General features: G+C 46.0%; 1 protein-coding gene across 1 annotated transcript; it reads right to left on the reverse strand.

The window, feature by feature from the left end:
- Positions 1 to 3,804: 3,804 nt before the first annotated feature.
- Positions 3,805 to 13,117, reverse strand: LOC139349651 (very long chain fatty acid elongase 6-like). The gene is made up of 4 exons (XM_070990599.1): positions 12,799 to 13,117; positions 9,938 to 10,069; positions 8,484 to 8,635; positions 3,805 to 7,620 (listed from the first exon to the last, which is right to left on the reverse strand). Exons 1-4 carry the CDS (start codon positions 12,891 to 12,893, stop codon positions 7,190 to 7,192), a joined length of 810 nt encoding a protein of 269 aa, XP_070846700.1. The 5' UTR covers positions 12,894 to 13,117; the 3' UTR covers positions 3,805 to 7,189.
- Positions 13,118 to 14,979: the final 1,862 nt, after the last annotated feature.

Consider the following 14,979-nt stretch of genomic DNA (forward strand, 5'->3'; position numbering starts at 1 on the left):
TGTTTTTGTTCCATCGCGGATCATTTTGTTCTCCGTCTACTTCCTGGAAACTGATTTCACAACCGAATAGCAGAGAAGTTACACACCACGCCGCGGTTATGGTCCGAGATATTAAATTTCACGTTTCTTTCCTTCCTCAGAAAAACTCACAATGCTTTCCAGGAAAGTGTGTGTGTGTGTGTGTGTGTGTGTGTGTGTGTGTGTGTGTGTGTGTGTGTGTGTGTGTGTGTGTGTGTGTGTGTGTGGTGCTTTCAGGTGCCCGCCGTAAACTCCCGTTTCCACGCGGTGGATGAGTCTGTGATGAGAAAGTTTACAAACTTGAGATGTTGAAATGAAACCCACGATTTGTTTGTCTGCTTTCAAAGAGTTTGTGCCTCTCATGTCAGCATTAACAAGATGCCCTGGTGGAAGTTAACAAACCACTTAAATCACACAATTTGGAGGTACTTATACTGAAGCTGAGTATTTCCATTTTCTGCTTCTGTTTCGCTGCACAAAGATTCTTCTGACAGATGAACTTTTTTCTTTCTGTGAGATTTTTTTTATGAAAAAACAAATGATCAGCTTATTAATCTCAATACGTTGTTAAAGATTTCCCCTTTAAACTGCTCAGATGGTTTTGTTCTGGCAAAATCTGGCAAAAAGAAAAGGCAAAAAATTACAGAAAAGTCTAAAAACAAACAGAAATGTAAGCAGCACCCTCAGAATCACACACTGATATAATAATGGATCTCTCAGAGGGGCCACTTTATTTCAAAATGTTCAAATATCTATATTAGCATTAGCCTAATGCTAACAGATGAGAAGCACAAACGGGCCAGTCTGATTGAATGAGTCCAAAGTTTGACTTTTTGAGACATACTGAACATTTTTTCTTCTTTGACTTAAACCGTCTGAGAAGTTTAGAGGGGAAATCTCTAATAACAAAGAAACACATGTAACTGTTTGCTGAAAATATAATTCACAAATGAGTCCCTGTTTAACTTTTAGCTTTTCACCATAACTGTGAAAATAATCTGTGCGGATAAAGCAATAATTGAAATAGTTAATGGGTAATTTTGCGGAGTAAAACAGGTGTTTTCACATCAGGTCATGTTATCTGAGGGTTTCTTCTTCAGAAAACTTATGAACGCGTCAGTAAATCTGCTCCTTTGAACAGGCTGCAGGTAGATGATCCATTTACCCCCGAACAGTTTCGTAAAGGACCTCCAGGTCAGAGTTCACGTTTCCGGACAGCACCTGAACGCAGCTTCACGCGGCTCCTCGCGTGCCTGGAGCTGCAGAGGTTCACACAGCTGTTTCAAATTAAAGTGTGTGTTGTTGTCGGTGATAAATGGCGTCTGTGCTGCTGTTCAGAGAAAACGCCGAGGACTCACTTCAGCCACACGAGGGCGCTGCAGACCTTCAGTCTGTGCTGCTGCAGTGACTGAGGACATGGAGTAAAAGTACTTAAGTATTATCAGGAAAATGTACTGAGAGTATTCAAAGAACCCAAAGTAGAAAAATGATCGTGTTTTACATGAAAAAAAAGAAAAACAATAACAAAACTAGTTGCAAATGAATTTTTCTGCCACCAGACTAATTGATTAATCGACTAGTTAATATCATTGTTTATTTATTCCAAAACATCATATCTTATAAGCTCTTTACATGATTTGTGTGTAAAATTCTCTGAAGTCACACGTAACTAAAGATAATGCAGTATCCTCTGTAAAAAGTGGCATGAAAAGAAGATACTCAGGCGCAGTAAAAGTACCTCAGACTGAGTACTTTTCACAGTGTTGCTCCAGCAGCAGTGCTTGTTTTACTGTGAACCTCTTGAGGTTTAGCTGCAGTGAAACTTGTGTGAAGTTTGAAGTGTTGTGTCGGAGCAGAGCTGCACATCATGTGGCGCTTCTGCTAAAATAAACCCCGCAGCGTGACCTTAATCTTTTATAGTGCCTCGGTTCGTTCAAAGCTTCCTCACAGTGCGTCTGTCCTCCATGTCCTCTGGTGTCACCCACCCACAGCTGCAAGACTAATGTGCTGAGCCGGCAGAGTTTTGTCCTCCATCAGCCCACGGAAACCTCCCAGCGGCTCATAGCTCAGCCCAGACGTTTGCTGGCCAGCGGCTGGAGGAGCTGCTCCTTCAGAGGCCTTTAACTGTGTCGGCAGGACCACTTCCTGCGCCTTCACGGCGCTCAGGGGTTTGACTGGCTGTGAAGATGGAGGATGGCGGTTATCAGAGAGATGGATTACCTCTGTCTCTGTGTTTTTCCTCCATCGATCTCATCAATCATCAATCTGTCCCCAGCAGAGGAGATCATTGCAGGGGTTACTGGCTCTGCTGCAATAAGTAACAAGAAATATGACAAAAACCAAGAAAAACTGCCATTTATCAGCAGCATGAAGCATTTCTGTGACTGAAAAGCCTTCTCTTACAAAAATGATTGATTAACTGAATCATTTTTCAATCAAAAGTCAACAAATATGATCATTTTGTCGGTTTGTGTGTTGACCTGCAGCCAGCAGCTCTGCTAACATCAACATGCTAACATGCTGTGGTTTAGCATGTTAGCATGCTTTAATTAGCACTAAACACAGCAAACACCACTGAGGATGATGGGAACGTCATTAGATGTGCAGGTCATAACGCACAGAGCTGTCAGACGATCAGCAGTTATTAAAGTTCATGATTCAAACTGTGTTTAACGTCCATATCAGCACTGACATCACTGATCTGAGGCGATCTAAACTGGAAATAACCTCTGAAGCAGCTCATCAGTGCATTCAGAATCTCATTGGCTATTCAAAGTGTCAGTCATCTACAACATTGGTTGTGATTGGCTCAGTGTTGACCTGTGAGAAGAGGAGGCGGCCCTTCTGTTCAGATCAGACTCTTATTGGCTGCTCTGGTTGCCGGGCTTCACATGGCAGATCGTGATTGGTCAAAGCGTTAGTTTGAAACTCCACAGACGAAACGAAGACAAGATGACGTCTGTTTCCAGGAGTTTTCACGGTCAAACACGGCAGACGTGGATGTTTCCTGACCGTTTGTTCGATCTGTGGATCACTGAGATCATCGGTGAGCTGCCTCAGTTTTATAAACTTGTTCGTCTGCTGTTGGCGTTCGTTGAGCCTCCTGTTGTAATCGCGTTTGCGTCAGTCGATTCACGCGAATCTTCACTTTCTATCTGTTTAATACGAGCTTAGACGTGAACGCAGCGTTTGTGTCAATACGCGGATCCGATAGAGGATCAATAAATGATAAACACTCCTCCGGCCCGCGGACGGGACGTCGTGATGATAAACAGATCCAGATCCAAAAATCCTCTTGGATCAGCTGGAAAAGCATCACCACACAGCTGAAAACAGGCTTTTTTCTCGTGAAAGTTGACTTTACGAACACGATAATCTTATAGAATACGAAGACTAAAGCAGCCAACAGGATGTAAAGAAGTTGGAGTTAAAATGGGAGACAAAACGAACTTTTTCAGGCGGGACATCGATAGAAACAAACGTTCAAATATGATTCTGTTCAATATTTTACTCCAAAATTAATTTGTGTTTAATTAGAAATCAGTTGCAAATATTTGAACTTTTCACTGATTTTCTGTCTGTCAACAGGTATAATATATACGTCTATAAACAGGAAGTATGCAGTATGGATGTAGACTTTCAGAATAAAACTTTTATTGGTTAACAGGTCAGTTGAAGTAGTTTAGTTTTAAGCTCTAAAGCCTTAAAATAAAGAAAACTAACTGAGTTAATGGTGCTAATTATTCTTCTGTCCTCTGAAACAATGAACGGAGACGTTTTAAAACCAGAATGGATTTATTGTATTTCACATTTCAACATCGAAAGCCCTTGAACTGTTATTTGTTCCTTCATTTGCAGTCGACAGTAGAATCCACAGGAGAGAAATCAGCGTGTTTTCTGATGTTTTACAGCAGGAATCATAAAGCACAGACCAACACCACTGACTCTGACAGAAGAGACAAACACAAGCATCGTTGGCACACGACTCACAATGATTTCAAGTTTAAAATGTGTTAACACGTAAAGTCCTGGCCTGGAATCAGTGCTGACAGTCTTCAGAGCTGTGTTACAGTAAAAGTACATGTTTAGTAATCATGAGAAGTACTGAGGCAGGCTGAACTTCAGGCTACGCTGGCAGAAACACCAGCGCTCGCTCAGCAAACCTCAGAGGAAAAGCCAGAATGTCGTTTTTCACCTGCTGCAGGCTGAAAGCTCAACAGGTCAAACGTGGTAAAGTTTGCACAGAGAACGCTGCAAGACCCAAGTGTGACGGACGAAAAGGTGGAAAACTGAAACCACAGCGTGTCGAACGCAACCCTCAGCCGCTCCACCACAGTCAGAGGTTTGACGGGACGGCAGAACAAACAGCTCGACTCCACGTGCTCGAGCCAAAGTCCTCCTCAGCCAACGTTTGTGAGCTGCTTCGAGGGCTGCTGTCAGCCGAAAGGACGCGAGGACGGTATGACATCACACCACCGTATCACAAACGGTGGTCAGCTTGTCAGCAGAGGAAGAAACAAAAATGACGTCTGGACGGAAAGAGGAACAAAATGCTAATGAGGACACGCTAACATCTAGCAGGAACACGTCGCATGTGCTGGAGGCTATATATTAAGAAAATAAATAGATTCTTATTATTTACAAGGGACACGTCATTTTCTATCTTAGCAGCTCTTTGAGTGAAGCATGGACGATCGCAGCACCGCCGTCTGTTTCACTTCAGTGTGAGAAGCATCGCTTTGTCGTCGCAGCCCACAGTTTTAGCGATAAAGTTCAATTTAAATCGTAGTTCAGTAAGTACTTAACACTTAATCGAACGACTGAGACCATAAACTCATCAGGAAACGCTTTCCTGTGGTCAGAAGTTTGGTCATTTTCTCATAAGCTTGTATGTAATCAGAGTGGAGTCGCCCCCTGCTGGCCACTAGAAGGAATGCAGGTTGAAAGATAAACACAGGGCTGACGGGAGGGTTGAAGGGATTCAGAGATGTTCTTTTTTTCTGACTTTTCTCTAATTTCTGATCATGTGATCAGTTACTCAGCTGTCCCTGCAGTGCACTTTGGACGAACGTCAGATTTTAGATATTTATTTATTTATTACTCATTAACATGGCAGCACTTTTCTGTGAAAACATGACAAACTACCATCACAATGAGAATCACAGATGGACTTTCATTTAATCACAGAAGTCATTTAATTTGAGTTTTATATTAACTTATTTTATGTCCATTGGAGGAAACATTCTCATTTTGCATGTTTATGTTCTTTTTTATGATCTTTAAACTCTCAGTTCAAGTACAATCAGCTGAATCCCGGCTGCCTTTTCGACGTCTGATAAGGGCTGAACACTCAGCAGATTAACGATTATTAGTCAAAAGGTTGAGAACTTCGCTGATACCACGGTGACACTTTGCCTCTTTTCTTGAGAAACAAAGGCGATTACAGGCATGTCTTTATGTCTTTATGGCTGTGGGAGTGGAAGCCAACGGTTGAGACTTATGAAACAGATCCGAATCTTCTGCAAACACACCGTTTCACACATCTGGCCGACGCCACGCTGAATCCACCTGCTGAAAGGACGAGACGGGGCCTCGTCCGGCGAGACGACAAAGGCAAAATGTGCACAGAGTGTAAACATTTTCACAGAAGAGCAGAGAGGACGGGACGGAGGACTGCAGCTCTACATGCGACACGTCCCATCAGTCCATCAGCATGTCGTCTGCGTGGTTTCTGAGCTGTAAGGCTGCAGCTGGAGATCGCTTCCACCATCGATTAATCTGCCCATTATTTTAGTTTAGCTGACAAAATATCACAAGAAAATTATAAAAAATGCCCAAAGTGACGTCCTCAAATTACCTCTTCTGTCCAAAACCCAAAGACTCTGCGTTTACTGTCACAAATGACAAAGAAAAGCAGCAAATCCTTCAGTTTACGTTGGACATTTTTAGCTTTAGAAACGATTAATCGATCATCAAAACAGCCGATTAATTTTCTTTAGATCAACAAGTGGACGAGCTAACTGTAGAGTGTGTGTGTGTGTGTGTGTGTGTGAGAAATGCTAATCTAAACATGAGAAAACACCCTTCCTTCATTCAGTGCATTGTGAGGTCTTCGTGCTCTCCTGCAGCTCACAGTCGTGGCTGAAACTGCTTAAAGGAAAAGTTCTGGAACATTTTGGGAAATAATCTGCTTTCTTTCTGAGGGTGAGATGAGAAGATGGTTGATTTCATGTCTGCAGGCTAAATACAGACCAGAGTCAGAGTCAGGACGTGGCTAGCTTGGCTTAGCTTAGCTTAGCAGAAAGACTAGCTAGCCTGGTGATAACACCTATCAGCACCTTTAAGCTGTTATTAACATGTTGTGTCTTGATTCATAAACATATTAAAGACAATTTGTGGTTTTATGTGCTAGAACTATTTCTATTCCTGATGTCTTGTCACAGTTGGGTTGCCATGTTTAGCACCAGCGTCTCCGTAAAGACCACAAAGACCTGTGGGCCTGCTGTATCTGGCAACCCGCGGAGACGCTGCTCAGAAGAAATGTTTGTTCTTCCATGTCTTTTACTTGGAGGTCAAAGCCTTTATGCTAAGCTAAGCTAAACACAGCTCAACAGTTTACGTCAATCTTCTCATCAAGAAGCAGAATAACTGCACTTCCCAACATGTTGAACTTTTCCTTTAACGATTTCAAATTCATGAGAACTTTTCCGAGTTCAGAGCTTCAACGTTTACATCAAAAACTCACTTCTTAATGACGACGTACGAACACAAACATCTGCTAACCACCTCTGGCAAATATTTGGCCCCCATGTGGCTGTTTTTTACTGGTCAGGAGTCTAAGGAACCAAGGCAATCATTTAAACGAAGTGAGTATTAGTATTATTATATCCTTTCCCTTCTTTAACCAATTTCCATCCTGCTCTCTCCACTAATCATGAGATCATATGAGACCGCTCAGTCCGAACCGGCCTCCTTCCTACTGCTCTAAATCCACGGATGAATCACTGTTTTGAGCTACAGATGCTATAAAAAGTCAAGTGAAAATGTCATAAAAAGAGGAGGACTGAGCAACCAGTTAGCTATTTCTGACTCCGGCCTCTGGACCCTTCACAGTTGGTCATTTCTACTTATGGCACGCTTCAGTACGACTGCCAGACACGGCGCAGACGTGCTACTCTGCCTTGGATCCTTTGTCCCTGGACGAGCCTTTGAGGTAGGTGTTGTAGAAGAACAAGGCGAAGAGGACCAAGTAGCTGAGGTACATGAGGGAGCCCCACGCGATGTTGTCCAGGTTGGACGGACAGCGCACCTCGTGCATCCAGCTGTACACCAGGCCCAGGACGGCCAGGCCCATCACCATCTGCAGGATCTGGGTGGCCGTGATGATCATGGCACAGAAGCGGGGCACCCGCCAGCCGGCCGCCCGGGCTGCGTAGTACGTGTACATCAGAGAGTGAACCAAGTAATTCATGGTCATGAACCAGCCGCCGCCCGCCACCTGGTCCTTGTAGGAGTACCAGGAGTAGAGCAGCACGGTGATGTGGTGGTACCAGTGCAGGAAGATGAGGCGCTGCTTCCGGAGGACGATGAACGCCGTGTCACCTGGAAGAGGAAGTCATTCACAAGACCGCGGTTGAACTTTGACCTCATTACTGTAGTAAAAGATGAACAAATAAGAGACAGCAACAGAGTCAGTGACCAAACGAGGCCAGTTTGACAGCAGGGGAGCAGCGCCGAGGTGATTCACAGCGGCTCCGGCCAGGACTCTGAAAAGCAGCGTCTAGAGCCGCTCTCCTGCCATCCTGGTCACAGCTGCTGTAAATCACCTGGGCTCCATTTCACCTGTCGTCACACTGTCCTCCTTCAGCCTTGGAGGCCGTGTTCAGTCCTGATCTGGCAGTGTTCATCAGGGCAGACCCCAGTGAGCTTACAGGGCCATGAGCTGCGTGGCTAACTGAGCTAACAGCAGCTAGTAGCTACAGAGCATGGTGAGCAGCGTTAGCGTGACATCATATCTTACTTCCTGTAGTAAACTAATGGCCTGACCGGAGGCTGCGGACATCCTTCCTGTCTGCAGCTGCCCGTATCAATCATGCACTAATGGAATTTTCTCGCCACCTCAGCATCTGCCTCCATTTCCCAAAGCAATCAGGTCTGCGTGTCCGACCGAGAGCACGAGGAGAGTAAATTAGTGTGCAGACAGGGAGACAGCAGAGCGTCCACAGGAGCAGCTCTTAAGGTAATGGTCTGCAGCTAAATTCACTGGAAAGCTTAAGAGCAGCGAGGAACACACTTCAGCTCATTCCAGGTTAAAGTCTGTGTGTGTCTGCATGTGAATGCAGGTTAAATGTAGAAAAGTGAAAAGCTTTGCATGCGTCTTGTTGACAAGACGTCTGCCGCTGCTGCATCTGTGCGTAACGCTACATTTAGGACAGTGAGGAGACATCATGAGGAGGAAGTCTCACCCAGCTCGGGGGCCTTGCTCAGGACAAAGGCGTAGGCCCAGAATTTGCTGACGGGGGCGCTGTAGAAACTGTTGTCGCACACCGTGTGTCTGAAGCCGTTGGTTGTGAGGACATGCAGCATGAACAGTCCGGTCCTCAGCGCGCCGATGATGCTGCAGAGTGGACACACACACACACACACACACACACACACACACACACACACACACACACACACATTAACAAACAGTTTAACTCTGCTGAGCTGAAAACAGAAAATGACTTCAGGACTTCCAGTTGAAAGATTCAATATCGACCCTTAAAAAGAGGATTCTGTCCCTCTGCAGCCCTGAAGCGACACCTCCTCAGTCAAACTTTAGCCTTACAAGCGTCATTTTTACGACCTGGTGGTGTCTCTCATTACAACATCAGTGAAGCGGAGAGCACGTTCCACATGTCCGCCATTCCAGCTCTGCTGCAGCCATAAAGGCTCGACATTACTCATCCCTGTGATGTCAATAAAACCCCGTAAAAGCCCTGCAATCGCAGCACAGTGCAATCACACACTGACCCAGAGCGGGAAGCAGCACCAACACGCTCGGATCAGTGGAGGAAACACGAGCAGCACAAGCACTGACAGTGTGGACTTCAAGATGAGCATCACACAGATGACGTAACTCTGCTCTTTGATTACTGTAATCTGGGCCTTCTTGTCTGATTGTGAGCATGTACACTGTCAGCAGTCTGAAAAACAGGCAGAAAAACATGAAACTGGTGCAGCTTGTTCTTTAACATTCAGCAGAGCATCAGATTTTCCCTCTCAGGGGGTTTGGCCTTTCCTCTGAGCTGGCAGCTCTGTCCTGTAAACCCAGTGAGGAATGTGTTTGTGACATTCGTGTCATCTGACTGGTTTCAGCGTTTTCAGGTGTGAACGCATCCCTCCCTGCCCTCATCCGGCCTCCTGCAGGTGCAAACAGCAGCGGTCGTCTAATCCTCTTGTTTTTAGCCAGAAAAGAAAGAATGCAGTCAAATTACTCGTCTTTTGGACGGAGGGACCGAGATGGAGCGGACGGGCAGCCCTGCTGGCTGATGCTGAGTCCCTGCAGCAGCTTCAACGTCTGGTGGAAAGTCCTCGTGGTTTAGGAAGAAGATGTTCAACCAATCAAAACTCGGCAGATGGTGAGGTGTCCACATACTTTTGGCCATGAAGCATTAACTCATGCACACATGTACAGTTGACCACGTCAGGGGGGGTCAAGGCCTGGCCTGTGTTGTAACAGTGAGCTGCACTCTGAACCTTATGCAGAATTCTTGCATAACAGATGTTTACGAGATAAACGAGGAAATAATTTCTGCTTCCTGTACGGCAGAAACGAACCTTTAAACCTCTGATGGACTGCAGATTACAGCTGCAGCCAAACACCTTTTTCATCATCAGTCTGTCAACAATCGTCTCTGAAGTGTCAGTGACTCACCTGAAGATGGCGAGGCTGAGCGACCACAGCACTAACGGCCGCCGCAGGTTCAGCTTCGGCCTCTCTCTCATGAAGTGCTGCCCGCCGAAGACGAGCGCCGCGTACAGGCCGCAGAACATGAACGCCTTGCTCCTGTGGACAGCAAACACACCGTGACACTCGTTAGCACTGCGGAAAAGAACCAGGAAGTTAGCGTCTGCGTTCAGCCTCTAATCAACGAAACACCTGAGACAAGCTATGTCCTCCAAAATGAAGCTGAAGCAACACCTCTTTAAAACAGTCTGAGCAGAGTCTGAACAGTTCGGCCTTCATGGAGGATGGCTCACTGCAGGCTGATCCGTTAGCTTCAGACAGGTGTACCTAATAAACTGGCCTTAAATGTCCTGTTTGATTTCAGTGAAGACGATCACATGATTCAGACTCACAGTGAATCGTCTGTCTGTCTCACGGACTTTGACCTTTATCAGGTTACAAACAGTCCCGTTGGACCTTAAACCGCCTCGGTCAGACCCCGAAACGCTGGACGCTCGTACAGACGTCGAGCTGTCGCGCCCGGATTGCACAATGAGGGTGAACGAACCAGAGCAAACAGGACGTGATGAGGCCGTCTGCTCGGTCCTGAGGCCGCCGGCCAGGTCGACACGTGACGCGCACGGCGTCCTTCTCAAAGGATGAATCGAAAAATGTCCTTCACTCCTGACTCCGGCCTCGTCCTCAGATGTAATCACAGCACAGGATTAACAGATTAGCGGCTGACGCGCTGACCATTTAGACTGCTACCCCGGGTGATGAGGCAATTTCTAACCGGGCGCCGCTCCGCCACCACCGCCGATATCATTTCAATTACAGCCGGCAGCAGAGCGGCGGAGGTCAGCTGATTGGGCAGATGAGCCGGATACAGAACGGCGGGAGAGAAACGATGAATGACGAGCAGATTTTTAAAAAACATGTTTTCCTGCGTGCGTGTGTCTTTGGGAATACACCAGATGACTAATCCAGATTGGCACATGCACATTAGGCCGAGCTGATGCTGCTGCCGCGGCTGCTTGACCCAGTTAACGCGATGGGGGCTTCGACAGCCGCTCCCAGTCCACCATGATGGAGGCAGGAAAACCAGCGCGGAGCCAAAACCAAAGCAGGAAGTGAAATACTGAAATTAATCTGGAGTCTGTAAAATCTTTAAACTGCTTGTTTTCACAAAAACACAAAGCTCATCAGTTTTCAGACACAGGAAATGGACAAAAACAGCAAATCCTCATGTGAGACGTTGGAATCAGCATTTTTTTTTTTATTCATAAATGATCTATTATTCAAATGACTGTTAATCATTTGTCTGACGATCAATGAATCCTGATCAGGAGTCTTTCACAGCAGCGTTCTGCACGTGACTGATACAGATATCTGTGTGTGTGTGTGTGTGTGTGTGTGTGTGAGTGAGTGTGTGATGAGCTACTGCTGCAGACTAAAGGTGAGCAGCTCATTAATACCTGAGAACAGGAAGTGATACGTTCGAGAGCACCTCCCTCTTTGTAAACTGCAGCATCACGACGTCGCCTTTAATTACATTCCTCAACTGTGAGTGTGAGTGTGTGTGTGTGTGTGTGTGTTTGTGTGTGTGTGCAGGATGAGGAGCATTAACGTGGACGTAATGAAGAAGACAGCTGATACTCAGAGCTGTTGCTGAGCCTCTTTGTTGGCCCTGACTGAAACTCGTCAACACTGAGAATAAAAAACTGCAGAGTTTAATGCAAAACCACCAGCTGACCCCTGACCTCTGACCCCAGAGGGTTTGCTTGCAGAGGTGTCAGGTGATTTGTTTCAGGTAATTTGAGACGCTGCGGGGCGTCCACACGTGTGAAAGTGAATCTTCCCTGTTATAACTCCACCTGCTGTGCTCACGCTGATTTTTTCAACAACCCGCAGTCCAAAAAATGTAAATTTACTCTCACATGTGACAAAGAAAAGCATCAAATCGTCACATCTGAGGCGCCAAAGCTGTCGAATCTTTGCCACTTTTGCTTGACACAACTAATCGGTTATCGTCGGCTCTGAGATCGAGCTCTCTAATACAGTGATTCCAGCAGAGACAACAGCAGATCCAGCAGAGAGCCGTAACCTGAACTGATCCAGGACCTGTGTGGAGGTGGGACACACACTCTGAAGGAGATCCAAACCTTTCAGGTGTCCTCATCCCTCCTGCTGGGCCCGGGGCTGCTCTCTTCCCTGGGCTTCATTTGACAGCTGACTGGCTTGTCAGAGTGAAACCAGCTGTATTTGGTTTCACTCTCGCGGGGCCCTGGATGCTAAAAAATGTGGTCTTACTGGGTTTCCCCGCGAGGGATCACTCCCTCTTTACGCGCCGTTCAATTGGACAATGAGGAACGCGTTCACGCGACGTATTCCGCGTCAACACACTCTCAGCGCATACACACCAGAAAAAGCAGAATTTATGTGTGCATGCAGTTATGTGTCATTTAAGCGGCTGCTGGTGGATTAAACCCTGCGTCCGCTCGCACCGAGCCTGGCCTATGGCAGCGCTGATCGAGTCATGCTCTTCATCCTCAAGGACGTTTGAATTCAAGCGGGTAAAACGGGATCCAGCGCTTTCTTAAGATAACTCAGGCGAATCCTGCAGGATTTCAGCCTGAGATGAGGATTAGATTTAGTTCACGAGCAAAAGAAACCGCGTTGAAGGAGCGAGGTGTGACCTGAGCATGAGACACCGGCTCCGCATGGCGAGCAGCGGCGGACATGAAGCACGGACAGAGCCCACCGCCCACCGTCCTCCGCAGGCTCTCACACGCCGACATTTCCGGCTCACTGTGCGGTGTTTCTGCCCGCTAACATCTGCCTGTACGTACCAGTTCTCCTGCATCCACTCCAGGGCTCGTCTTTGGTCGAAGCGCCGCTCGAAGTCGTACTCCGCCAGCGGCGCACTGAGCTCGCTCTCGTTCATTTTCAGCAGCGTTTCTTCCGCCGGAGATGGGAAAGTTTCTGGGGGGTTTTGGAGGGATGTGACCGCGCCGAACCGGCCTCGCTGACCGCCTGGAACAGCCTGAATGCGGCTCGTTTATCCGGATGATATTCGCTGGATTGTCGCCGGGTACAGTCCGGGGCGACGGGAGGATGCACTGCTGCCAGATGCTCTTCAGCACTGTCACTCACTTCACTGAAGGCTGTGCAGCTAACGACCACCACGGCCAGCTGAAACATTCATGTTCCGGTCTGGACTTTCAAAATAAAACCTGTCAGCGCGGTGATCAATTCAATTGGCAACGTGTAATTCTTCACTTAGGCCTTAAATATGGTATAGACTGCTCTATATTGACACCTTTTTAGTTTTGTGGTGTTGATACGGGCTCAGATGATGGTCAGCAAGTGTTTGAACCTGTGAAATAACCCTGTGCAGGCTGCATAGACTAACATCAGAAGGAACCAATTTCAAGCTGTATTATGGTTTTATCTTTCACCTTTAACTTTACTGTCCCCCAGGGGAAACGTGGACAGGGGAAATGTCAATCCATGGCCAGTTTGTAGTCAGATGTGATCACTTGCTCATAGAGCAATTAAATAAGACTGAATATGCTTCAAATAAAGCTGAGGCAATAGCAGTATTATGAAATATAAAAAAATATTATTTGATCTGCTGGCAGTGGGCACAGATGAGCGTCTGAAGTCTCCGGAGGGATAAATCAATCAATAATTCAATCACTTTTATACTTGGCACTTAGACTTTTACTATGAAGGTGTAATACGTCGTTTCCGGTTTCACGCGCTGTCGCTGGGCGCTTTGACGCAGAGGAAGAGCACGTTCTCTCTTCCTCGAGCATGCAGTGATGGAGGCGGAGGGGGCGGAGCTTGACTGTGACGTTTTATCACCTGGTGGGAGCCTTAAGGCAGAGAGGACTGATCCAGAACCAGTGAGCGCGCTCACCAGTTACACTTTGAACTGGGACGAGCTGGACTCTGACTTTAGGCTTCAGGAGGCACATTTACTCAAGTATAAGCACAATTTTGAGGTACCTTTTTATACTGCTTTATTCTCCGCTGCAGTTTGGGAGGCAAATATTGCAGTTTTCACTCCACTCAGCTTTAGTTACTTTATTCATATCAAATTATAATCAAGCAGAACATTATGATGTACTTTTACAGATTAATCTAGCAGCAGTATGTAAGGTGATCAGAATTACTACCTGCAATAATACACATGAATGCATCAATAATTATAATTAGATAATGAAATATATATGAGTCTATGTCTGAATATGTACTTTTACTTATAGCACTTTAACTGTATTTTAATGTTAATATTAGTTTTACTTAAGAAGAGTTTTGAATGCCTGAGTATTATATTTAATTTATACATTTCCTCAGTGTGGTACTGCTACTTTTACTCAAGTAAAATATCGAGTATTTCTTCCAAATGTGAATAATTGCAGGTTTTCTTCGTCCTCTGTAATAATTAACTGACTGTCTTTGGGTTTTGGACTTTCCATCAGACAAAATAAGACTAAAATAAGCTGTGACGGACATTTTTTCACTATTTTCTAACATTTTTTAGAGCAAATCTTGAGAAATTTCATCAGTAAATTACTCTCATTAGTCTCAGCCCCAGTTAAATCTGTTCTACTGACACAGGTGATCAATTTAAGAGGAAGTAATTCCTCAGGCATTCCTCATTCAGTCCTTCTGCCTTCACAGACATGTTTAATGTAAGGTTGCGTATCTTTCGGTGGTGAACCGGTGAACGGTGGAGCTCCATATCAACCTGCGCGTGCTTGCTGATGTACTGTAGAATCTGTGCCAAATGGCAGGCAGCCACCTATGGTACATGCAGACCGTCAGGTGTGGTGTTGCATAAGACTCCTGATTGCAGCTGCACACACATCTGTTGCCTCACTGTTGTGACGGAGCAGCAGTGAACGCAGTCAAGGCTGCTTCACCAACAGAGCGAAGGGTGCAGCCCAGTCCCAAGTTCAAGGTGCTGCAAGTGATTCAAGGTAATCTGATTACCTGCAGCTTTGAGGAGTGGAGGTCTAAGA

Source organism: Chaetodon trifascialis, chromosome 21 (genome assembly GCF_039877785.1).
Source record: "Chaetodon trifascialis isolate fChaTrf1 chromosome 21, fChaTrf1.hap1, whole genome shotgun sequence".
In the NCBI taxonomy this organism is placed as follows: Eukaryota; Metazoa; Chordata; class Actinopteri; order Chaetodontiformes; family Chaetodontidae; genus Chaetodon; species Chaetodon trifascialis.